At 52.0% G+C, this 22,985-nt stretch overlaps 2 protein-coding genes across 4 annotated transcripts; one reads left to right on the top strand and one right to left on the bottom strand.

Moving 5' to 3' along the window:
• The first annotated feature begins 676 nt into the window (after positions 1–676).
• On the top strand, positions 677–2,424 carry TIMM13 (translocase of inner mitochondrial membrane 13). Of its 3 annotated transcripts, XR_007631238.1 has the most exons (4): positions 677–829; positions 948–1,016; positions 1,091–1,251; positions 1,346–2,424. XR_007631238.1 is itself a non-coding variant. In XM_050334492.1 (3 exons), exons 1-3 carry the CDS (start codon positions 704–706, stop codon positions 1,187–1,189), a joined length of 291 nt encoding a protein of 96 aa, XP_050190449.1. In that variant the 5' UTR covers positions 677–703; the 3' UTR covers positions 1,190–2,424. The 3 variants fall into 3 exon arrangements, 2 of the variants coding, with proteins under 2 accessions (XP_050190449.1, XP_050190447.1); XM_050334492.1 differs by having other exon boundaries at positions 1,094–2,424; XM_050334490.1 differs by having other exon boundaries at positions 1,091–2,424.
• A 1,185-nt stretch (positions 2,425–3,609) lies between these two features.
• Positions 3,610–22,030, bottom strand: TMPRSS9 (transmembrane serine protease 9). Its single transcript, XM_050334473.1, is given in 20 exon segments — positions 3,610–3,807; positions 4,264–4,400; positions 4,920–5,185; positions 5,590–5,764; positions 6,375–6,491; positions 6,578–6,929; positions 7,468–7,604; positions 8,285–8,556; positions 9,933–10,239; positions 10,999–11,041; positions 11,132–11,281; positions 12,075–12,211; positions 12,364–12,638; positions 12,837–13,008; positions 13,908–13,949; positions 15,026–15,204; positions 15,626–15,693; positions 16,132–16,259; positions 17,169–17,321; positions 21,983–22,030. Coding segments are annotated over 19 exon segments (3,252 nt in total). The 5' UTR covers positions 17,302–17,321; positions 21,983–22,030; the 3' UTR covers positions 3,610–3,645.
• Between the last annotated feature and the right edge of the window lie 955 nt (positions 22,031–22,985).

Genomic DNA, 22,985 nt, shown 5'->3' with positions numbered 1-22,985 from the left:
GGCCTGTTTGAGATGATTCAGCCCAGGGCCCCTTCCTGTGTGGAAAGAGAGAGGACACAAAGAGCTGTCCCCGCTCCTAAGGCTGATCGGCTGTGTGTGTCCCGGCGGGGATCGCGGGGGGTATTCCAGAAGCAAACGAGCGCTTTCCTTATCAGGACGCAGTGCTGGTGGAAAGTGCTGTCCTCTGATCAGCAGCAATAAGTGCAGCAGGAAGAACAGCAGGAGCTGGAGCGGGTACCCACCCCCTTCTCGCCACCCCTGCACTGAAGGCGTTTTTCAATTTAACGGGCTTGATCCTGAAGTGAGAAGGCGAGCATTCCCCTTGCTCCTCCGCGGGGCTGCGCTGAACCCCGGCACTCGAACGCTGTGTCTGCCCCGGGCCCGGCCCGCTCCCGCCTCGGGGGGCCGCGGCCGGCGGTGACAGCCGCGTTGGCGGTCACGGTCCGGGGGCCGCGATCGGCGGGGACAGCCGCGCTGGTGAACACGGTCCGGGGGCCGGCGGGGACAGCCGCGCTGGCGGACACGGTGCGGGGGCCGGGGCCGGCGGGGACAGCCGCGCTGGAGGTCACGCTGCCTGGGCCGTCGCGGAGCGGCCCCGCTGAGGCGCTGCCGGAGCGCTCGGCTCGGCCCCGCCCGGCGCGGGGCTCGCCGGGAACCGCAGTCCGGGCGCCGCCATTTCGCCGGCAGCGCGGGGGGTGAGGGCATGGAGAGCGGCTTCGGCTCCGACTTCGGCTCCGGGGGCGGCGGCGGGGGGAAGCTGGACCCGGGGCTCATCATGGAGCAGGTGAAGGTGCAGATCGCCGTGGCCAACGCGCAGGAGCTCTTGCAGGTCAGGAAGGGCGGCGGGCGGGGCTGGCTCCGTCCCCGTCCCGCTCCCCGTCCCCGTCCCGCTCCCCTCGCGGCCGGAGCCGCCGGGCCGCGGTGCCGCTCACGGGCTCTCTCCGCAGCGCATGACGGACAAGTGCTTTCGGAAGTGCATCGGGAAGCCCGGCGGCTCCCTGGACAACTCGGAGCAGGTGAGGGCGGGCGGGAGGACCGGGGACCCGCGGCCCCCGGCTCGGGGCAGCCACTGAGGCTTTGTGTCCCTCAGAAGTGCATCGCCATGTGCATGGACCGGTACATGGATTCCTGGAACACGGTTTCCCGAGCCTACAATTCTCGGCTGCAGCGGGAGAGAGCCAACATGTGACGCGCGTCCCGGCCTGCGGGCCAGGAGGGACCATGTGGGGAAGGGACGAGAGGCCAGTCCAGGTGGTTGGGGGTGAATCCTGCTGCCTTCCCAGCCCCTGCCATGGCAGAGCAATAAACCCTCGCTAAACCTTTTGCATCCATTGGCTTTTATTAGCACCAGCCCCAGGAGGGAGTGATTTTTTTCCAGCCTTGAGAGCCACCATGAGCTGCTTGATTTACTTCTTGCCCTTCCCAAGCGTCCAGACTGGCCAAAGCGTTATAGCACTTGATAAATCCCCACTGAAAGGGCTGCGACAGGCAAGGAGCCTTCTGTGGAAAAGAGGGGCCAAGCCAAGCCAGCAACACAGTCCCTTTGTCTGAGATTCCACCACGGACCCAGCTATCAGGTAGTTACCCAGTCCTGTCTCATCAGAAGAAAAGCTGCCATAAGATTCTCCATGCGCCACCTTGGCTCTTTCTTCCTTTGTATCTGTGTCTCTGTGGGGCTCACTTTGGGCTCATAGGCTGTGACTCAGCTCAAGCAGTGTTGGGGAACGGGTTGCAGCACAGCCTTGCAAATAGTTGTCCAGCACAGCTGGGGGAAAGGACAGGGTTGGGAAGTGGTTGGATTAATTTCTTTATAGAATAAAGTGCTTGGGTTCATTTCTTTAAAGAATAAAGTGTGTTGTGTTGCTGTGATACTCTCTAACTTCTGGTTTGGCTCTGGCACAGGCATTCCATCTTGGAGCCTGCCTTCTAGGCATCATTTTTTTGAGGGAGGAGCATATCTGCAACAGAGAACGTGCGTCTGCTTTGGTGCTCAACTCTGTATTGTTCTCTGCTTACACACCTCTCCTGAAAAGGTGGGTTTGTGCTGTATAGTCAGCAGTAGGTGCAGCAGCTGCAAGAGGAGAGTGTTGGAGATTAACGGTGGCTGTGTCTCTATATAGAGAGAGGCTTTTTTAAAATCCCTTCTTTTAGAGATCTGCGTTTTATAAAAGATTTCCCTGTTTGCTGGGACATGGAGACACACGAAGGATGTTGTGTCCATACCTGCTAGGACATTCAAAGGCATGTGGTAGAACCTGATTTCATTTAATCTCCCAGTGTGGTGGCTTCTATAAAGGGACTAAAGTGTTCTCACACAAGGTAAACTGAGGCGATAATGGGGTATTTGAACTTAATGAAACTGGAGTTTCCCTTCCAGATTGTCAGAACGACTATTTGAAAATAAAGTGCTTTCAGCCGTGTTTGCTTAGGGGCCTTTTTACTTTTATTTATAGCTATATGAATTTTGTGGCATGGGCTGTGCAGCGGTCCCATCCCATTTCATTCATGGGAACATCCCACAAGTGTTGCAGCCATGGATCTGAACCCATGTGGAGCTCAGCCATACCTGGAAGCCAGGTCTCCCACCTTGCTGGTGCTTTAGCTGGGAAGGTGGTGGATCTTGCTACCAGCTAGGTTGAGACAGAAGAAACCTCTTGCTATGCCCAGATGCGGAACTTAAGCACCAAAAATGAGAAAGGGGTTTGGGGTACAAGCAGCTGTTCGGTTCTGGTGGCTGAATCTATTGGGGAGATGTCTAAATCTGCCCAAGACTTGGCACATGAGCTCTGCAGCAGTTTTTTTCTTATGAACAAAGTTGTCTGCATGTCTTATGCTGGCTGGTGGGACCTGACTTCCTGCTGAAGGAGTTGTATCCTTGCACCCTATGTCAGCACTTTGACTTTTTCCCATCTGGCTTAACCAAAACAGTGCTGTGTGTGACCATGCCTTAATCGGTTTAATCACCTGTTCCCTAGTGCAAAAGGAGCTGGGGGGAGGTTGGGTGGATGGGGGTGTATGGAGGGTGTAGAGAAGCCTGTCTTGATCCTCTAGGACAGATCAGGACCTTTGCAATCCAAACTCCAAGCATTTTAGTCCTGTCTTCTGGGACCAAGTGGTGAGCCAGAAGGTCGTCACTGACCTCTCAGGCACGGAGTGAAAACAGCAGCACACCCTTCCCAAGCGCCACTGCACAACAGCTCCATCAAAGCAGTGAGGTCTGAGGCTTCTGCAAGGGCATAACTGGGCTGGGATGAACTTCACTTGGTCTCTTGGCTTGGCTTTGGGATGATAGCTCATAGACAGGTCAGCCAAACTCCATGAATATCTGCCAGATGTTCTGGGCACCCCTCCAACTAGAAAGGTCATGTTCTAATGCGTAGGATGTTTGGCCAGGCCTTTAGTTCGGACAGGCCTCATTTATTTATAGAAAATGCCTAGAATTTGTACCTTTCTATGCAAAGCAGTTATCAAATGCCCTGGTATCACAACCAGTGGGTCACACAACACTGGCATTTGCTTAATACCTGCAAGGCCATCTTCACCCCTTTGCAACATCAGAAAAACATATAATAGCTGAGGGATTAGTGCCTCCTCTGGCAGTTACTCCTCTCATTCCTTGCCTTCCCTGAGTGGTGAAATGCAGTTTCAGAGCTTGAGGTTCTGCGCGATCCAGCCCTGGACAGCTGTGACTTTGGTGTAGACACCAGGGAAGTATGGCCTGGCACAGCCATAGCCCCAGCTTGTGATTCCTGCTAGAAACCACTTCCCTGAGGGTTCTTTACATGCCAGGGGCCCGCCTGCATCACCCTGCAGAGAGAGGAAAAGGGTGTAGTATCAAGCCAGCGGCAGCCCAGCTCCCCCAGCTTTGAAATGTTCTTTCTCTCTGGGACATGGGCATTTGCTGGCCTGCTCCCCACTTCCCCAGGAGCCCATTCCAAGCTAGAGGACTGCTCAGTGATGTACCTGCATGAATAATGTGAGCTTGGGGTTCTGGAACATGGAAGAGGGTGTTTGGAGGTACATGGAATAGGCTTCAAGGTATCCCCGTAGCCCTTTGCTTGGCATTACCTCCCTGACCTGCCATGGGCTGGTGGGGCAAGCAACACAAGGTGTGTGCAGGATGGACATGGATAAAGGCAACAGCCATGACGGATGGACAGGCAGCTGAGCTGGGGGAGGCAGGGCCCTCCTGAGGGAATACAGCCTGGGGACTTGGCATGAGCTTGCTCTGTGCCAGCCGCAGGGTTTGCTGCTCTCACTCACTGAACAGCTGTCGACGGTGCCCTGTGGGAAACCAGCACACACCATCCTGCTGCTGATCTGGACAGGGTAGAACTTTTTGCAGGCCTGGTCTCCAATTATGTTCACTGCTGCTTTTTGCAGATGCTTTGACATGAGACCTGAGGAGAAAAGTATTGATGTTAAGTGGATGCAGAGCACGTGAGAAGCAGAAGCATGTGTAGGAGTGGGGTCTCTGCAGCCTTACTTGCTGGCCAGAGGGAGAGACCTGCTCTGGGAAAGTCAGTCAGGCCTAGTTCCTCCCCAGCAGAGCAAGCACAGAAAGATCCCCTGGGTGTATACTTTGTCCAGCTCCTCAGCTGACCAGCTACAAATGATACTGGGTCCTTGCACTGCAGGAGCAGAGCTGGAGCAGCTGCTGTGGGGATGGGGAGCTCAGTGGCTGGCACACAGAAAGCTTGGGAAGGCTCCAAGAGGGAAGAGGTGTGGCTAAATGGAGTACAGTGCATGGTGGCAGTGGAGGAGATGGTAGTGATACCAGGCCTTGCCCAGCTTGGTGTTCCCTGCAGGGTCCAGCCTGGCCTGGGGAGTGCTTGGGACGGTGGCATTTAGAACTGCACGTGCTGAAGTGTGCAAGGTGGGTGACCATCTGGATGTGAGGGGGCCCCCTCAACCCGTACCTCCTTCCTTCGTGGAACCCCAGCCTGTGATGAAGCATCTGGCCCCTTCATGGAAGATGTGAGACTTGTCTGGGAGACATATAGGTCTGATGGTGTTGCTGAACTTGACAGGTGTGCTCAGCTCTAGCAATGCCACATCATAGTCCAGGCTGTAGATGTTGTAGAAAGGGTGCTTGTAGATACGGAATATTTTCTCCATTTTGCCATCGATGCCACTCAGGAAGGGTGTTCCTAGAAAGGCCACCCACATTTTGGGGTCACTGTAACTGCAGAAAGACAGCAAACCTGGCTGTTAGGAGCACGGCCTCACAAGGAGGGCCATTCCTCCTCTTGTGGGGCTGGGATGCACTATAGCCACACCTTGTGAGGCCAGGGCCCCTGTCTCCAGCACACTGGGCATACCCAGGCTTTGCTCCACTCATTCCTCCTCACACTCCCCTGTAGGGGCACACCTACAGGGTTACAGGGAACGTGTGCCTCTCACAGGGCACAGCATCCCAGCCTCTCACAGGGCACAGCATCCCAGCCTCTCACGGGGCACAGCATCCCAGCCTCTCACGGGGCACAGCATCCCAGCCGTGGTGCTGGACCACGACGGGGGCAAGGGCAGATGGGCTGATGGGACTGAGGCCAAGAGCCAGCTGGCTTCACTAGCCCATCTCAGACTTACATGTCAAAGCAGTGAGCTGCAGAGAGCAGCCACCGCTCAGCAATGAGGACGGCCCCGCACTTGTGCTCCTTCCGCCGCAGCCACAGACTGACTTGCCAGGGCCACTCCCCTCGAGCTGCGCTGCTGCCACCCACGATCTTGCTGAAGGCCAGAGCAGTTGTTAGGCCACAGTCTGGGACAGAGGAAGAAGCACCATGGTTTTAAATAAACATAAATGAAAGGGGTGTCTGCCTGCCTTCCATCACCTGTGCCGTGGGACAGCCTTCTGGTGGGGCGTGCACAGGGCAGTAGGATGTGATGGGTTCCATTCACCCAGCTGAAGCAAGGCTTGGCAGACAGGGTATGGTTTGTGAAACTGTTATCACAGATCACACCTTCCAGGGCTGTGGTATGTGAGAAAGGAACATTTGGATGGACTGGCTGAGCTATCACACAGCAAGGAATGTGCAGACCGAGGAGCAGTCCCAGAGATGACAAGACATTTTCTGGGCTACCATGTTGTGCAGAGTTGTCTTGCCACCTTGTGCTACCAGACTGTCTGGCCAGAAGGCTGATGTGCTGGAAATGGTTTCTAATATTTGTAGAAGAGGAAAAGAGGCCACATTTTCTGCTCATCCAGCTTTATCTTGGTTTAGATTCTGGCAGAACAAGTAGGACCTGGACTACAGTGGGCTGGCCCAGGCCTGCAGTGTCCTGTGTGGGGCCCAAGACAGCCAGTGTGAATGTGGTGGGTTGCACTGGGGAGTCTGGGTCATGCAGAGCAGGGACTGCAGAACAGGACTCACCACAGTTGCGCTCGTCGGAGCCGTCGCTGCAGTCCACGACACCATCACATTCAGGATTTTCTTTTCCAATACACACCTTGCTGGAACACTCGAAGGTGAAGCTGGTACAAGGCACCACTGGAAGGGAATAACCCATGGCCTGCTCAGTACTCTGTGATGGAGGCCTCCTACCAACATGTCAGTACATCTGTCATCAGTTTTACCTGGGGCTTGGGTGGGCTTGGCAGTTGTTCTCAGAGCTTCAGAGTTGTCACTCACATTTGTGCTCATCTTCGTTCCCAGGGTGGTTCTGCTGGTTAGACTTGCAGCTGTTGTGCTGGGCTGGGTGAGGATGACTGTGCTGGAAGTTCTAGTGATGGCTGAGCTGGAAGGGATGCCTGTGCCAGGACTGGGCAACTGTGAGATGGTGTCCAGGATCCAGTCTGTGACTCTGGTAATTCTGGAGTACACACCAGGTTTCATAGCCTGGGCACAACCAAATCCCCAGCTCACAATGCCAGCCAGGTAAAACACTCCTGGGGTCACCTCACAGGCCAAGGGCCCACCTGAATCTCCCTGCAGAAGAAGCAAGGCAATAGCTGCTCAGTACAGTCTCCCCCAGACAGGTCTACACGGGGTTGCCCCTCAGCCACACCAGGAGGACTTCGCTACCCCTAACTCTTCTTTCTCCAGCCTTGGGCCTGTCTGCTGTCTTGCAGTGTGTGTGCAAGGCATGTCAGACACTGAAGCTGAGGGTCAGTGGCTCAACCTGGCTGCACAGATACAAATGGCACTTGTCCTGAGAGTTCATAGCTCCTGTCAGCACCACTCCACCAACTGCCACTGTCTCACTGCCACTGGAGGAGACCTGCTTCATCCAGGATTCATCTGGCCAGACAGAACAGTGGGATGTTGGTTTAAGTCATTCTCAACCTGGTGGAGCTTTATATACTTTTCTAAAGCTCCAAGGTACTGGGCTGGGGTTTTTGTGCTCAGGTGAATTGCACAGCTTGGCCACAGCAGCTCAGTAAATATTTCACAAGGATCTGCTGAAGGCAGAGGTAGCCCAGCTTTCTGGAACAATCCACAGAGCAGAGAAATTCCATACTTTTACCTGGCATGAGTCTACCATCCCCTCCAGGAAGCCAGCACAGATCATTCTGTCAGTGAGGGAGAAGTTGTAGAGGAAGTTGCAGGTGTTGTGGTCTATGATGCCCACAGAAGCTTTCTGCAGGAACTCGGGCGTGGTGACTGCATGAAAAACACAGGATTAGTGAGTGGGGCAGAGGGAAGTGGGAACTCATGGATTTTAGACTGACAACACAACTTTTGGGAAAACAGGCTCTAAGCCCACATGAGAATTGAGTCCTATATAACCTATTTTCTCAGCAGCCCTGAAGCTTCCTGGCTCACCCCAGGGTGCAGTTCTCTGTCTGTGCTAAGGATCCTGCACCCAGCTGTGTCCCTGACAGCTTGTGGGTTCCTGGTCAGCTGGGCTTCTTTGGTAGCACAGGTGCCACTCAGGCCTTTTCCCTACAGTGGGATCTTTCCTTTTCCAGTTGCTTGGAACATCTCTGACTGAGTGTGTCTGCTGTGGCTGACACACCGTCCTGCCAGAGCTGCAGCAGGCTCTGAGCCAGTGTCTGACTCTTGCTTAGCATGGTAGAGCTACTGAGAGGAGTCTTAGCAGGTTTCTCCTGGTTCCCACCAAGCTGCTCTCTCAATTTTCGTGTTTGCTGGTGACTCTAAATAACTGTGGTTTAAGGTGATGCTCTGTGTGCCTTTATTCTTGTTTATTCTTGTGTTTGTGTCAGTTCCTGACTGTCCCTGTCCCTGTCCTGCCCTGTGTGCTCACAGGACTGTGGGTCAGTGGCACAGGCTTTGCTGCTCAGGCTGTCAGTGCTCCAGGGCAAATCAGCACCACTGCTTACCATTCCCTTCCTGGAGATCTCCCCACCCAGAAATGAGGCATTTCTTGCCAGCAGGGAACTTCTGCACAGCGAGTGGGAGGCACACAGGCTGGATATATTTGTTGAAGACAAGAGGTCTTGCCAGCTCGAGTACAGCCACGTCGAAGTCCAGAATCATGGGGCTGAAGAGGGGATGTGGGATCACTCTTGTTACGTTGACTTTCACTGTATTCTCATCTGTTCCATTGAGTGATGTTGTTCCCATGTAGGCTTCGATCTCTTCTGGATTTGTCCTGCAAATACACAGTTCTAAACATGCATTCTCACACACAGATGACTGCAGACAGTTTTACATGATCAGCACACAGCAGTGCAGCCCTGCTAAGTCAGGCCCAAAGAACTGTTTCCAGCAGTGGCAGCTGCTGGATATCTTCTGAAGAGCAAGTAAACATGTAGTAATAACCTCTCCTTACCTCCAGAAATTTATGATTTCAGGAGTGTTCTGGTACACAGGCTGTGTCTCTGTATTCAGTAGGTCTTGATGGATTTGGGGGTTTTATTTGGATTTTTCTAAAGTTGTGTTTTATTCTTTTTTTTAACCCTACGTGAATTTTGAATATTCAGTTTAATGACATTTATTAAGAACTGCTTCCTTTTGATTGTTTTACAACTGCTCTTGGTGGTTATTTGGTATCTTAAAAAAAAGAGTCAAAAGGCATTCCCTAATTGTACCCTTCATCGTTGTCCAGTCCCATCACTTTCCCTTCCCACCAGTTGTTTTTTCCCCAGGTCTAGTCTGATCTATTGTGTCTTGCATGTTATGATGCTGTTCCACACCCAGCTCATCCCCGAGCCTTGTGTTCACCTTCACACAGTGTTACTCCAGCCCTGTGTGGAGCTGGTGTGCTGTGCGTTACCCGCAACATCCTGGTCATCTCCCTTGTTTTTCTGACTGTTACTGCATCCTGTGCTCTTTAACCGGCCCTGCCCACGGGACTGCTGCTCTCAGGGAAAAATCTGCACGTTTCTGACCGCTTGTTCTGGATGGCAACATTCAGATGGAGATGGATGGGGATAGCTGATGGAGACCCCTCCTTGTCCACAAACAGCACTGCTGCTTTTGCTGTGTGCCCCATTTCACACTTGTCTACCTTACACATCACTCACTGCTTTATTGCCCAGCTGTTCAATGCATGAGGTTGTCTTGAAATCCTTCTTAGTTAGTCTCTCACCCTTTCTGCCTTCAGGAATTTATTCTTGACAAACGTTGTCCTCTTGCTACTCATTTCTTTATCAAGGCTACTCATAAATCTGGGCTTGGGCTCTTGCAGAACAGAACTCTGCAGGACTGAACACACCATTTTCCCTTTAGCAGCTGATCACGTGTCTCTATTTTGTATATGACAATTTTTAAGGTTAAATTTATTAAAGAAGTTCTTGTGGCATCTGTCCTTTTCCACCCCTCTTAGATGTGTTGTCCTTGCTCCCTGCCCAAGCCAGGGTAACCCCTCTCTGCATCATTCCAACCTCCCCACAAACCCCCTTTTACTATGAATCTCTAGTTATAGCAAAGATTCATGTGCAGAATATGTTCTTGTTGTGTGGCTCCAGTGCCACGCTGTGGTTTTGGCAGCACAGCTCTGTGGTGAAGGGTGGGGGAGGCTCTTACTCGTTGAAGCAGTGAGCTGCCGACAGCAGCCAGCGGTCCCCAATGATGGTGGCTCCACAGAAATGCCTCGAGTCCTCTCTCAGGCTGACTTGCCAGGGGATCTCTCCTCTGGAAGCATCTGTTCCTCCCACAATCTTGCTGGGTTTAGAGAACCCAGGTCGTCCTCCACACTCTGAACAAAGTCAAAGCATGACTTGTGAGTACTCCTGGCAGAAGACAAGCGAGAGACTTTTGCTCTCCCTAACCAGTAAGTCTGAGCTGGGACAGGTCAGCGCTGAGGCGTGAGGATCTACCCAAGCCCTGTCTGCTGATCATGGCAGGGCCTGATGGTGTCTATTTACACCTGGGCTTTCACACTAACTGCTGTTCTGCATCTTGCTCTTGGCAAATCCCCAACCCTGGGCCTTTCTCAACGGCAGAGTAATCAGCGCCTCTTAGTAATTAGTGCCTCTAGGCACTTAGGCACTTAGTAATTAGTGCCTCTTAGCCTTGCCATTACAGATGAAAACTTAATCCTAAATGTAGCAAAATACCTTACATCTACATCTCCCTGCAGAGCTGCTGGGGGCTCTAGAGCAGACAGGTCATCCTAAGACACCTGCCCTCCTTCCCTGCAGTGAGAAGGTCCCCGTCTGCTGTGAAGGTGCAGCCACCAGCTTTGAGCTGTGGGGAGATCCATAGGTGGCAAACAAAAGTGAGTGGTCAATAGGTTAAATGCTGTCAGACACTGCTGTGCCTTAGTGCCCTGTCCTGGAGCTGCTGGAGCAGCCGAGTCACTCAGGCAAGATGACACAGTTGTATAAGCAAAGGAACTGCATGGACCTGCACAGGTACTGAGTGACCTTGCCAGGCTGCTCTGCTCTGAGCTGGGACGGCCAGACAGTGTCACATGTGCCTTGGCCTTAGTACTTAGGCCAGGATTGTGGGGCTCACCCTACAGAAAGTCAGCTCAGCTCACCAAAAGAAGGAACCTGGCATTTGGACTTGCATCTGCCACTCTTCCTGCCAAGGTGCACCCCCCCATGGGTGCTCATACCTTGTGGTCTCACTGCAGTCACTGGCCTGCTGGCCGCTGGGGCTGGGGAGGTGGTGGGGGTTCCTCTGGTGGTGTTGAGCTCTTCAGCACTGACCACATCACTGTTGGTACTGGAGTGTACTGGAGGGACAGGATGGGCTGTGGAGGTGGGGAAGGCAGAAATAGCATCCAAGATCCAGTCTCTGAGTTTGGTAACACGTGTGTAAACCCCAGGCCGCCTGGCTTCAGCACATCCAATCCCCCAGCTCACGATTCCCGCCAGGAAAAACCTGCCAGATGGTTCTTGGCAAACCAAGGGCCCACCAGAGTCGCCCTGCAAGAGAAACCAGATGGTGAGCTCTCCCTGGGGATGCACTGAGCTCTCCCTGGCCACCTTCAGCATCCCTCTGCCAGCTGGGGTCTCTCACTCCCTGTGTATCTCAGCTCACTTCATATTTGCTCCAACCTAGTGATGACTGGAGCATCTCCTGTGCTGGCCTTTGGCTGCTCCTCCATCTGGGCATGCTGTCCTTCTATTAAGTAGTAGCCTTGTGCCATTGATATGCCAGAAGAGCACAAGGACATCCTCTATAAAATATAGGGTTTAGTATTTCTACTGCTTTAATCATTCGTTAAATTGTCTTTCTTAAAGGTTAAGCCCAGCAGCCCCTCCACAGCCAGATGATGGGTGTTCATTGCCTGATACATAACCCAGGGTGACCATGCTAATCTTTGCATCAGGTTTTCTTGATTTGGCCTATGGTTCCCTGGTCAATTCTTTGTTATTGTGGGGCCCTGAGAGTGTCACTGATGGACATGTGGTGTCTGTGAAGCTGGCAGTGCCTTCTGGGGCTGATACTGCTCTAGATCAATAATGAATAACCAGATGGGTCATGCTGCTCATCCACCCTTGGATCTTCCATTCTTGGCCTCTTCTCTGGTGTTTGTGTTGTATTTAGTCCAGAAATAGGAGGCACTACCACCAGAGCAGTGCAGTTTTGCTCAGCTGGTGGCTGCGGGTTTGAATAGCCCTGCCAAGCCACAGGAACAGCCTTGAAGGTCTGGTGCATTCTGAGAGGAAAAGACTCACGTGGGGATCTGTGCCAGCTTCCCTGGGCAAAGCTTACCTGGCAGGAGTCAACCTTCCCCTCCAGGTAGCCAGCACACATCATCCTGTCTGTGAGGACGTGGCTGTAGAGGCTGGAGCACAGGTTCTGGTCCAGCAGCTCCACTGTTGCTTTCTGCAGGAACTCGGGTTTCACCACTGAACGAGAAAGACACGACTGTGAGCTCAGCTCAGGGAGCAGCAGCCCCAGGCAGAGCCAGCCCAGCTGGCCTGAGTTCCCTTCCCTGGGGTCTCCTGCCTCACTCACAACCCCCCAACGTCTCCTCTGCTCCCTGCCCCGCTCTGCTTACAGAAATCCTCCTTGAGGTAACCCCAGCCGGAGATGAGGCACTTCTGGCTGGTTGGGAAGTGATGGCCTGCGTCTGGCAGGCACACGGGCTGGATGTACTTGGTGAAGGTCACAGGTCTCTTCAGCTCCAGCACAGCCACATCGTAGTCAGCGGTGTCGGCGTTGTAGGAGGGGTGAGGGATGATCTGTGCAATGTCCATTTTCACCGCGCTGCTGTCGGAGCCTCTGAGGGAGGTGGTCCCTGTGTAAGCTGCCCACATGGTTGGGTCCTGAAACCTGGAGGAGACACAGCAGGGACTGTGTGAGCCTCCAGCCACAGCACCGTCCTGCAAACCCAAGCTGCATCCTGCCATCCACTCTGGAAGTGACGGAAACTCCCCACAGTCCCCCTGAGGGAAACCAGGCATGATAGGGCAGAGATGGTAGCTTTTGGAAAGGAGATGGAGGGGGGAAGATGGCATGAGTAGAACTTACTCAGTAAAGCAGTGAGCAGCAGACACCAGCCACTTCTCTGTGAGGATTGCAGCACCACAGAAGTGCTCGTTGTTCTCTCGCAGGCTGACTTGCCATGGGAACTCCCCTCTGGACGCCTCTGAACCTCCAACTATCCTGCTGGCAGTCTGCATGGCAGGGCGGCTTCCACAGTCTGGAAGGGATGAGAGAGCCAGTGCATCAGGATCCTGATGCTGTGTCCCAGCAACACAGACTTGGGGGCAAGTGGGAGAAGCTGCTTCAGCTTCATGTGTGCTCCCAGCACATGCTCAAACAACAGGAGAGTGCCTGGGATGTCACAGGGCAGGCTTGGAAAGAGCACTGCGAAGACTGGCCCATCACAGCATCCTCCCTGAAATTCTGGGGAGAAGCATCTTGACTAGTTTGACAATCTCAGCCACTGCCCCATGATATGCTCCCAGCAGCTCGTGGGTGTTGTCCATCATGTGGCTCTTGTCCATCATGCCAGGCCACCACAAAGGTGGGCCTTATCACAGTTGGTGGTGGGACCAAGGTGTTTCTCAGGGCCCAGCTCCCCTCATCCTCACAGCACAGGCATTTACTATTGGCTTGAAAAGTCATGCTGTGTCCTTGGCTCCCTTCAGTGCCTGGAAGCCAGTGGTGTTACACCTGTCACAGTGTGCAGCAGTGCGTTGTGGCTTGTCCCCTACTGTCCAGGAGACCTGCTGTGACAGACTCCCCACAGCCCTTCCCTCAGAGGCACCAGCACCCCCATCTGCCTGTCACGGGCTGGGTTTGTGCCAAGTGACGGTGTCTCCAGGGCAAGGCTGGAGTCATTTGTGTCCCCTGCAGCCCACCCAGCAACTCTGCCCTGGCTTCCCCAGGGGCAGCCACCACAGGGCAGTGTCCTTGTCACCCTGCTCCCTGGCAGGGCCGCAGTCCCTCCAGGATGGCGCTGGGAGCAGAGCTGCAGCTCTGGCTGAGCTTGCAGGGCCCTGGGCCGCCAGGGTATGAACAAGATCTCTGCATCCAGGCTGCTGTGAGGAGGAGGAGGCTGCAGAGTGCAGGTTGCTCTTCCTGCCTAGCTCTTACCTGATTTCAGTCCAGATCTGTGGGGAGAAACCTTGCTGGGACCTGTGACAAAGCAGAAGGAATCAGGATCAAGAAGGGCAGCCCAGCCAGGAGCTCTGGGGACTGTGCTGTTCCCAGACTGGGCCTGCAGGCTTTGCTGCATCATCTTCTCCTGCCTTCCCCTGCCCCATGGCCAGTGTGAGCTCCTGGCCTGGGCCCCTGCTGGGGAACTCTGCTCAGCCACGGAACAGGGGAGGAGCAGCCACCTCTGTGGGCTTTGGGTGATAAATTCCCAAAAGCAGTGAGCTGCCTCCTAGGAGCAGACTCCAGGTCTGAACCTATGCAGGACTGTTGCCTAAAGCCAAGGGGAGTCTGTGCACCCTCCATCTGGGCTGCACAAGACTCCCCAGGATCCAGGGATCCTGCCCATTGTGGCAGAGGGTGCAGAGGGAGCTGCAGAGGAGCCCACACCTTCATGTTTCCCGGGCACATGTTTTTTTAAATCTGCTATACCTGAAGTCCTATAGCCACAGTCACTGAAGGAAAGGAGAATTTCTTGTCAGGTGGTTTCAGAGAGTAATTCAAATATGAGAAATATCTACCTAAGCCGTAATTATTGCCACAACTCTGAGGACTGCCTAAGGACTGCTGTGCACTTGCAGGTACAGACGACTCAGCAATTAGCCTCCTAGAGCTTGATCCCCTGTCCCTTAGGCTGGTGCTGCAAGGAAAGCCAAAGAAACTGCAATTTATACTTTAGACTCTGTAGTTGCTGTGAGCCCCTCAAGCTGCTCTTGCAGGGCAGAGCAGCAGGACAGCATTAGTGCTGGAGAGGTATTTGGGTACCCCACAAATGTTTGTTGAGCAGCAGGCAAGATCTAGGTTTGTCTCTGCTGCTGTATAGTGGAGCTGGGAGCCAGGCGGAGATTTCCTTGTTCTGCTGGGTGCCTGTGGCAGCACCCCCATTTCCAGCACTGCTGCTGGGCATGAAGCCTTGACTGGATATCCAGAGCTGGAGCCCTGCAACAGTTTGGCTCTCGGAGGCACAGATGGTGGCTCTGCTTTGTGACTCTGGGTGGCAGCAGCCCCAGCACAGAGCACCCTGCCCTGCCTGCCCTGCAGTGGGGGGAGAGCAGCACCTGTCAGAGAAGCTGAGGAGATGGTCCCGTAGGCAGCCAGGGACAGCCCCTGCCTGTGCAGGGCAGCTGCCAGCCCGTGCCTGAGAGCCTCCTCCTCCAAGGCAGAGCTCAGGGGCTGGGAATCCTGGGCGGCGAAGAAGAGGCGGAAATGGACGATCACACTGGAGTTTCCATTCCTGCTGGGAGACAAAATTAATGAGGATGTTGGCTCCACGATCAGTACAGGCTCCTGTGCTCGCTGCCTGCAGGGAACTGAAGGGAAACCAAACTGACTCTTAATAATGTGATTCTTAATAATTTAAGGTTTTTCTGGAGATGTTCTCCAGGTTGAAATACTCATTTGCAGGGTTTTTTTCCTTTGGCCCAAAGCTGTGGTCAAAGAAGCTGTTTCCCTCTGCCTTTCTGACTGCATTTCCAGATGAAAGAATCCAGAACACTACTGCAATCCCAGAAGAAAATCCAGCCTTGATCAAAAAACAGTTTCTCTTTGTACTAGTTTTGAACAACAGCACAGGTGTGAGCTCCCCTTCTTGGTAAGGTTTGTCAGAATGCCCTGAGACATGAGCTGCAGAGCCTGCAGGGGCAGCTGCCTGCACTCACCTATAGCCCAGGATATTGCAACCTGTGCAACTCCAGTCCAGCTGGGAGTCCTGGAGACTGGACAGAAACTGCAAAGCAAAGAGTGACGGTCATACACTTATGCACAGAAGACCCCAGGGAGGTGGGACTAGATTATGCCTGGGATTTTGCAGGGAGCTGGAGCTGTTGAAGCATCTTCTCTTGCCTCTGCAAGCAGCAGAAGCAGCCATGTCCTGTTCATGTCTAACCCTTTTCCCATCCTAGCTCAGTACATCCCTTTTTGATGCTTTCCTACCTCTTTAGCCAGGAGCAGGCGTGAGCACACATTTCCCACACTACAAATGCCTCTCAGGGCCCCAGTGGGGCCTTTCAAAGTGTGGCTCAGTCTGTGCTGATGTTTAAGAAGTCCCAGTTTCCCTCCTGCCCATGACATCCAGATTCTGCTGAATGAGGACAGGCAAGCTGGGCCCTCATGAACCACCACAGTATTTCCCAAGTATTTTCTTGGAAAGCCCAGATCAACTCACCAGCCTCTCAAGAGCAGGTGTCAGCACCCTGTAGTAGTCTGAGTTCTCCATCTTTAAGCTGCTGTTGAATATGATTCCTTGCAGCTCCACTGTGTGCTCAAAGCTGGTCTCTCCCATGGGGTGGCAGGCTGCCAGAGAGGGACAGTGTCTGTCAGAGGCAGCTTTCCTTTGGAACAAACTCTATTCCCTTCTCTGGACATGCTACAGCCCCTCAATGTCTTTTTTGTCATGAGGGACCAAAAACTGAACCCAGGATTTGAGGTGAGATCTCAGCAGTGCCCAGCACAGGGGGACAGTCACCACCCTGGTCCTGCTGGCCACACTGTGGCTGGTACAAGCCAGGTCACACCTGGGCTCATGTTCAGCCACTGTCAGCCAGCACCCCCAGGCCCTTCTCCACCAGGCAGTTTTCTGGTAGGACTGGCACTTTGCCTTTTTGACCCTCACACCACTGGCCTTGGCCCATTGATCCAGCCTGTCCAGTTGCCTCTCTGGAGCCTTCCTGCCCTCCAGCAAAGAAACACTCCCATCCAGCTCGGTGTCATCTGTGAACTGACTGAGGGTGCCCTCGATCCCCTCGTCAAGATCATTGATATTAAACAGGGCTGGCCCCAGAGTGGCTCTGGGGAACACCACTGGTCACCAGCCCCCAGTTGGATGTAACTCCATTCACCACAAGCAGCCAGTTTCTCCAGAAGAATGTGGTGGGAAACGGTGCCAAAGGCTTTACTGAAGTTGGGGTACACTATATCCACAGCCTTTCCCTCATCCACTGCGTGGGTCACTTTGTCACAGAAGGAGATCAGGTTGGTCAAGCAGGACAGGAATACAGCATACATGCCATGAGACACTGAAGATGAAGTGCTCCAAAGTCACATACTGAGAACATGAGTTGACTACAGCCCTTGTTTGTGTGTGTACATGCAGGAACCTGACCACATTTTGTCTTCAGCAGGAGGATTTTTGCTATGAGTAGTGCAGACCACTTCTCTTTTGGAGGTGATAAACTGAGAGAATGTACTCAGCTGCACACTCACCCAGCAGGATCCCCAGGCAGAGAGCTGTGGCACTACCAGCCACGGCAGCAGCAGTAACCTTCCAACAGCAGGCTCTCAGTCTCCTTCTCTGAGTGCCTTGTCCTGGCACTTGTCCTGGCTTTATCTGGTCCATGCTTTTTAAGCAGGTGGGCTCTGTGATTAAGAAGAAGAAGAAGAAAAGGATAAGGCTGGGATGAAATGTGTCGTGCTGCTCCATGGTTACGCCAGGAGCTTCAAACATTGCCAGGAGAAGTGAAAGGATGGATACACCACGTCCACTGAATGTGCCTCAGGTTGCACTCTTGGTGCACTGAAGATGCCCAGATGGTATATGGTGCTCCAAATGAGATCTCAAAAATGCCAAAAATAGAACAGTTATCTTGCTTTTTTGGGGTCTGCAGTCTTGCTTGTACAAGCCCACCTGTGGCTGGCCTTTATTTGCACGTCATCAATGACTGGGTATCAGTAGGAATGAAATAGCCTGGGATATCCATTGTGATTCCATCAGTCATTCAGACAGGCTGATTTTTGCAACAAGCCTGGTGAGACAAGGAGGGGCACTGATTTCCTGTGGCCCTAAAATGTATTAAATAACTGGATAAATATTTCTCCCTCCTAGGCACATAACCCTTCCCTTCAGACTGGCGGGATAAAGGCTATCTCAGACAATTTGTTTTGTCAGACTGGAAAGCCACAGAAGTCTGACCTTGGCCAAAGGTCCAGAGCCACTCAGCTTCAGAGTGAGTTCTTTGAGGACTCAATCTCGAGCTGCTGGGAAACTTCAGATTTACAGGTGACACCAGAAGAGTCTTGGCAAGGCACAATCACCTCTCAAACTTTGCCTTGATGTTGACAGCATCAAGAGCATAAAACCCACTCAGCTCTGCTGTCCTCAGTTGCAAAGTGTGTCCTGCCAAGGGTCATCTCCCCTGGTCACTTCCCACCCACTCAGAAGGTGCTGTGAGAGGTTGTGCTGCCACAGCAAGCAATTCACTACTGCTGTAAATCAGGCTGTGACTTCGGGGAAGCTGCAGAGGAACAGCCTTTTCTAATGTAAATGCATCCAGCAATGAAAGGAAGAGGGGAAGAAAGGGACCCGGGACACGGAGCAGCAGCTCCCTGTTTCAGAAGAGCTTTTCAGTGTTTTCCAAGAGGCGTCAGCAGCTCTTTAAACTGAAGCTTCTAGATAAGAGATTTTAAAAGGTCACTTCTTTGTGAGGCAACAAACAGAGGGAAAGGGGAGAGGAAGGGAGAGCCTGTCCAAGATCCCTCTTTTTTTCTAGCAGACCTCCAAATACTCTTTCTCAGCTGTCACTGAGCCTGGCACAGATAGGCACTGTGGTCCCTGGTTCCTGACAATATCTCCATTTGACAATTCAGCTCTGGCTCAGAGCAGACAGGTAGGGAACATTTTTCTAGTGGTTCTTGTGACCTGAATACATACAGATGAGGGATCCCTCCTCCTCTCTTTCAGTAGGTTTTAGAGCCACTGTCTCTCTTGTAGTGTGCTGAATGTAGGACCTTAGAAATCCAGTCCAGGTCTGCTGACCAGTGCAGCAGACCATCAATGGACCAAGGTGGGACAACTGCATCTGAGAAAAACATTAATCCCACAGACAAAGTGGGCTCTGGCTGGGTGTTTCTTTTTGACTATACAATCTTGGCTGCATACACAAGTCATATTACAAATCTAATTACTTGGAACCCTAGAAAGAAGTTAATATTAGTAATTGCAGAGGCATTTTAATTGGAAAGAGTAAGAAAATTTAGAGAACCTTTTACTTCCCAAAACAATCAAAACGTGTCTTTGCTCTCCCTTTTAGCATAAGGAAAGTTTAGTTTCTTTTGTTGTGAGTTGTGAGTGGTGTGAGTTAAAAAAAAATTAAAAGGACATGTAAATGTAAAGCCCATTTTGCAAAAGCAAAGTAGAGATCGTAATTTTTCACTGAAAATAATAAGGACTAATCTGTAAATACATAATGGAGATCTGTAGCAAGGAGCTATACACAGTGAAAAATATTGTGGCATAAAATCAGATGAGCAAAAAGTAAATTTTTTTGGTGGGGAAGAAATTAGGAAAAGTATTAACAGTCAGAGGAGCGTGAGTTTCCAGTAGGAATGTCAAGAAGAAAAATGATTTTTTGGTTAGTTTATAAATTGAGTGATTATAAAATACAATGCCCCTAACAGCCCCTGACCTAAGAGAGTCCTCTCTGTCCTGTCTCAGTCTTTTCACCACTCCATTTTAGAAGAGAAGGCACATCTGATGTGCTGCAGAGTCAGCAAGAGCTGTTCTGTGACCGTCACCATCTCCGGCTGTCCCCCGGGATCTGCTGTGGTGCTGGGTTTGTTTTCTCTGTAGGAGTCTGGACTTCACTCTAGGGCAGCCTTGAATCATTCCATAGGATTTTCTTGGAAGATATATTTTATTTCTCTGTTGGTTCAGATAAGTAAAGTACAAAATATTAAGTAATATTGTAAAAATATTCATTTATCCAATTAGCCAAACTGTCACTAACACCCACTCTTCTTGTCAAAGAGCGCAAGCAGCACGTGTGAGTGGGTGTGAGTCCACAGGGTGTGAGAGCCCACATGAGGGTGTGAGAACATGCATGTGCAGTGTGTTGAGGGCACACCACGTGCAGGAGCAACAAGGGGACAAGCAGGGCCACAGGAGGGGCACTGGTTGCCTGTCCGTGAGCTGGGCACAGATCCAGCCTCACTGTGGGAGGTGTCTCTGTTTCACTCAGGTGACCCCAGGCCATGCACACCTGCAGGACTGGCCCAGAGCAGGGTTCATCTGTTCAGCACAAACTGTGCCTGTTTTCAGGCAGAACTGGCTTCTTGCAAAATGCAACAGCTCCGGGGCTGAAGCACCACAGTGGTGTCCCAGCACCATGCTCACAACTGCCCCGCAAAGGGGCTGGTCTTCTTCATTTGTCTCCCCATTCCCCAGCCTCTTCCCTTCCACTGCTGGGTACTTCTAATCCTTCACCTCACTGTGTCTTCCCCTTCATGTCTTCACCTCCTGAGTCTTTTCCTTCTGCCTTCCCAGCCCTCTCCAGCCCTCAGTCTGTCTCTCTTCAGAGAGAGACTCCTGTCTCACACTGCACTGCCCCAGGCTCCCTCCAGCTTCTCCCATTCCCAGTCTGTCAGCCCCTACCAGCAGCTCTTGACCACAGGGACATGAGCTGAGCCCCCTCTCTGAACTGTTGGCCAGAGGAAAGACAGACAGGAAAGAAACAGTGGTGACCATGTCATCAGAAGTCAACTTCATTTACAGATAACGAATACAAGGAAACCCCAATGTCCCCTGATGGCCAGTTTGGGCTGCTCTGGGGTCTTTGTGCTTCATTTCTGTATTCCAGCTCACTGGGATGATTTTCCCCCAAACTGTGATTATAGAGGGCAGCAAATATGCTGCAACCATCTGAATAACCAAGTGTTAATAAAAGCATTTGCTTTATCCCAGGATGGGGTAGTGTGGCTCTCAGCACAGTAATGCTGTGTCTGCTGAGCCTTCAGGCAAAAGGGTTGTAAAACTGTCTCATGGTCTAAGGTCACGCCTGTCAGTCCTCACCCAGACAGAGCCTTTGCAAAATGGGGCACAGATACAAAAAATATGCGACTTGCTCGAGGCAGACCACGAGCCCTGCAGCAGATCCACCTACAGCCTCAGAAAGCAAGGAGCCTGTGGCCAAAGGCAAGTGAAGGACTACTGACTTTATCACCAAGATAAGACCTGTGGCACTTCAGAGGAGGAATAAGTAGAAGTAGACTATTTCTCCAGAAGGAGGTAGCCCAAAATGAGTAAGTAGAGTCCAGTGTGCCTCGTTTGGTGAGTTCACCATTCAAAATCTGAGGCACCGGAAAATAAACCATGTCTGTGTCACCAAACCATGAGCTTGAGGAGGAGAGAGAAGATGGTCATTTGCTGTAAGTGAAAACAGAAGCATGACCAGAGGAGGTGAGAGATGTGGGTGTGCAAACAGGTCTGCTGGCAGAGCATGGTGGTGGGAACAGCCAACCCCAAATATCTCAGTTAAAATGGGGTCAAACCTTGTAATTTTTTCCTTTGAGTTGGGATTTATTTGTATAGAAATGGGGCTCACTTGTGGCACCAGCTACTGAGAGAAGGTAGAACACTTTCCTAGGGGGCTGGATTTATAACCAGCGGTATCTATTGGGTGGTGGTGGCAGTGCAAGGACATGTCAGTCTGGAGAGGCCAAGAACCATGTGCCAGTTCCCCCTTATGGCTCAGGGGGTACCTCAGAGCCACTCTGTGAGTGGGGTTGCAGAGAAGGGAGTGTTGGAATATTCCAACACTTGTTTCCTGGTGAGCCCCTCTGTCTTCCCTTAAACCTTCTGATGAGACGATGCTGTGCCATAAAAAGAAAGCCAAACAGATACAGGGCAGAGCTCTCAGCATCAGAGGCAAACCACCCCCATGACCAACAGACACAGCTTTGGCTAACATGGCCTTTCTGTTTCGTGTGACATGGATGTCACTGACCACCACACTGGTTCCTTGGACCACCCAACCCTGTAAGTCTTTAATCCTTTTGCTTTAACCCATCTTCAGTCTCTGTAAGGGACACGCAGAGCTGTGTGTGGCCCCATCGCTGCAGGTTAACATTTAGAGGGGGTTGTGCTGCATTTGAAAGACTACACTCTACTTTCAAGTGGAAAGAAACACTGTCACCTAAGAGGCTGCAGGCTCGGGACTGAGGACAACTCTTGTTACTGATGTGAGTGCAGAGCCCCCAGACCATGAGTGGCCTGCAAGCGAGCAAATCTGAAAGTCCCCACTCACCTGCTGCCCTCTTCTTGGAGGTGCCTCTGGTTCAGCTGTAGTCCTGCTCTCAGTAAGCCCAGTGACACTGTGCTGGCCTTGTTTATTGTCCCTCTTGGTCTGCAAAACGTCTCTCAATTTACAAGTAAGAAGATCCTCTTCCTGCCTGCCAGCTCAGCAGTCTCAGCTGGGGCATGACAGACAGGCTGAGCTCCCTGCTGCTCGTATTATCACTGGTAACAAAGGCTCTAACATCACTTCCACCTCAGAGACACTCAGCCCTGAGCTCTGCCTTTGGTAACAGAGTACTGGCCATATTTGTGCCTGCAATCACTTCTTAAACTTTGAGCCATGGACTACACGATAAAATGAAGGCAGCTCTCCTGCCCCGACTGGGATTGAAAACTCAGTACAGATAGTAAATCCTGAATACACATGGGGAGTATCCAGTAAGTCAGGAAGCCTCTGTTTGTCTGGTTACTTTTCACAAGAGGAGCACTATATAATTTGATACTTTTCAGCTCATGAATGGCCAGGAAGAACTCACATGCTTAACTCATGGCATTTCCTTCAGTGACATCCACTCACCTCCCCTGGACACGGTCAGGCCGGTGCAAAGGCTGTGGAAGAACTCTTGTTCCTGATGAAGTCAGTGGACATGCTGGGACCAGAGGTTCTTTAAGGGACAGGGGCTAAACTCCATGTCTTCATCTTGCAGATGGACACATTTTATTCTTTCTTACCAGCTGACATACATTAGAAGCAATGTGTAAATTACATTTTTACCTTGCTTCTGCTGATATTACAGGTTGACAGGTAGGCATGAGAGTTCATGGGCACAAAACCCCTACGCTACCCTGAAACCAGTCATCTGCAGTGCATGTTCCCTCAAAGGGAGAGATCACATAGAGAAACCAGCCAGTGATGAAAGGTAGCAGTCAAGCAGTGAACTCAGAGCACCTGAGCCAATGGGATATTTGTCACTAACTTCAGAGGCTGCAGAATGAAACTCTACATGTGTCAA

This window comes from Myiozetetes cayanensis, unplaced genomic scaffold, assembly GCF_022539395.1.
Source record: "Myiozetetes cayanensis isolate MyiCay16 unplaced genomic scaffold, myiCay2020 scf54, whole genome shotgun sequence".
Lineage (NCBI taxonomy): Eukaryota > Metazoa > Chordata > Aves > Passeriformes > Tyrannidae > Myiozetetes > Myiozetetes cayanensis.
Note: the sequence above shows the minus strand (reverse complement) of the source record. Positions and strands in the feature narration are given on the sequence as shown.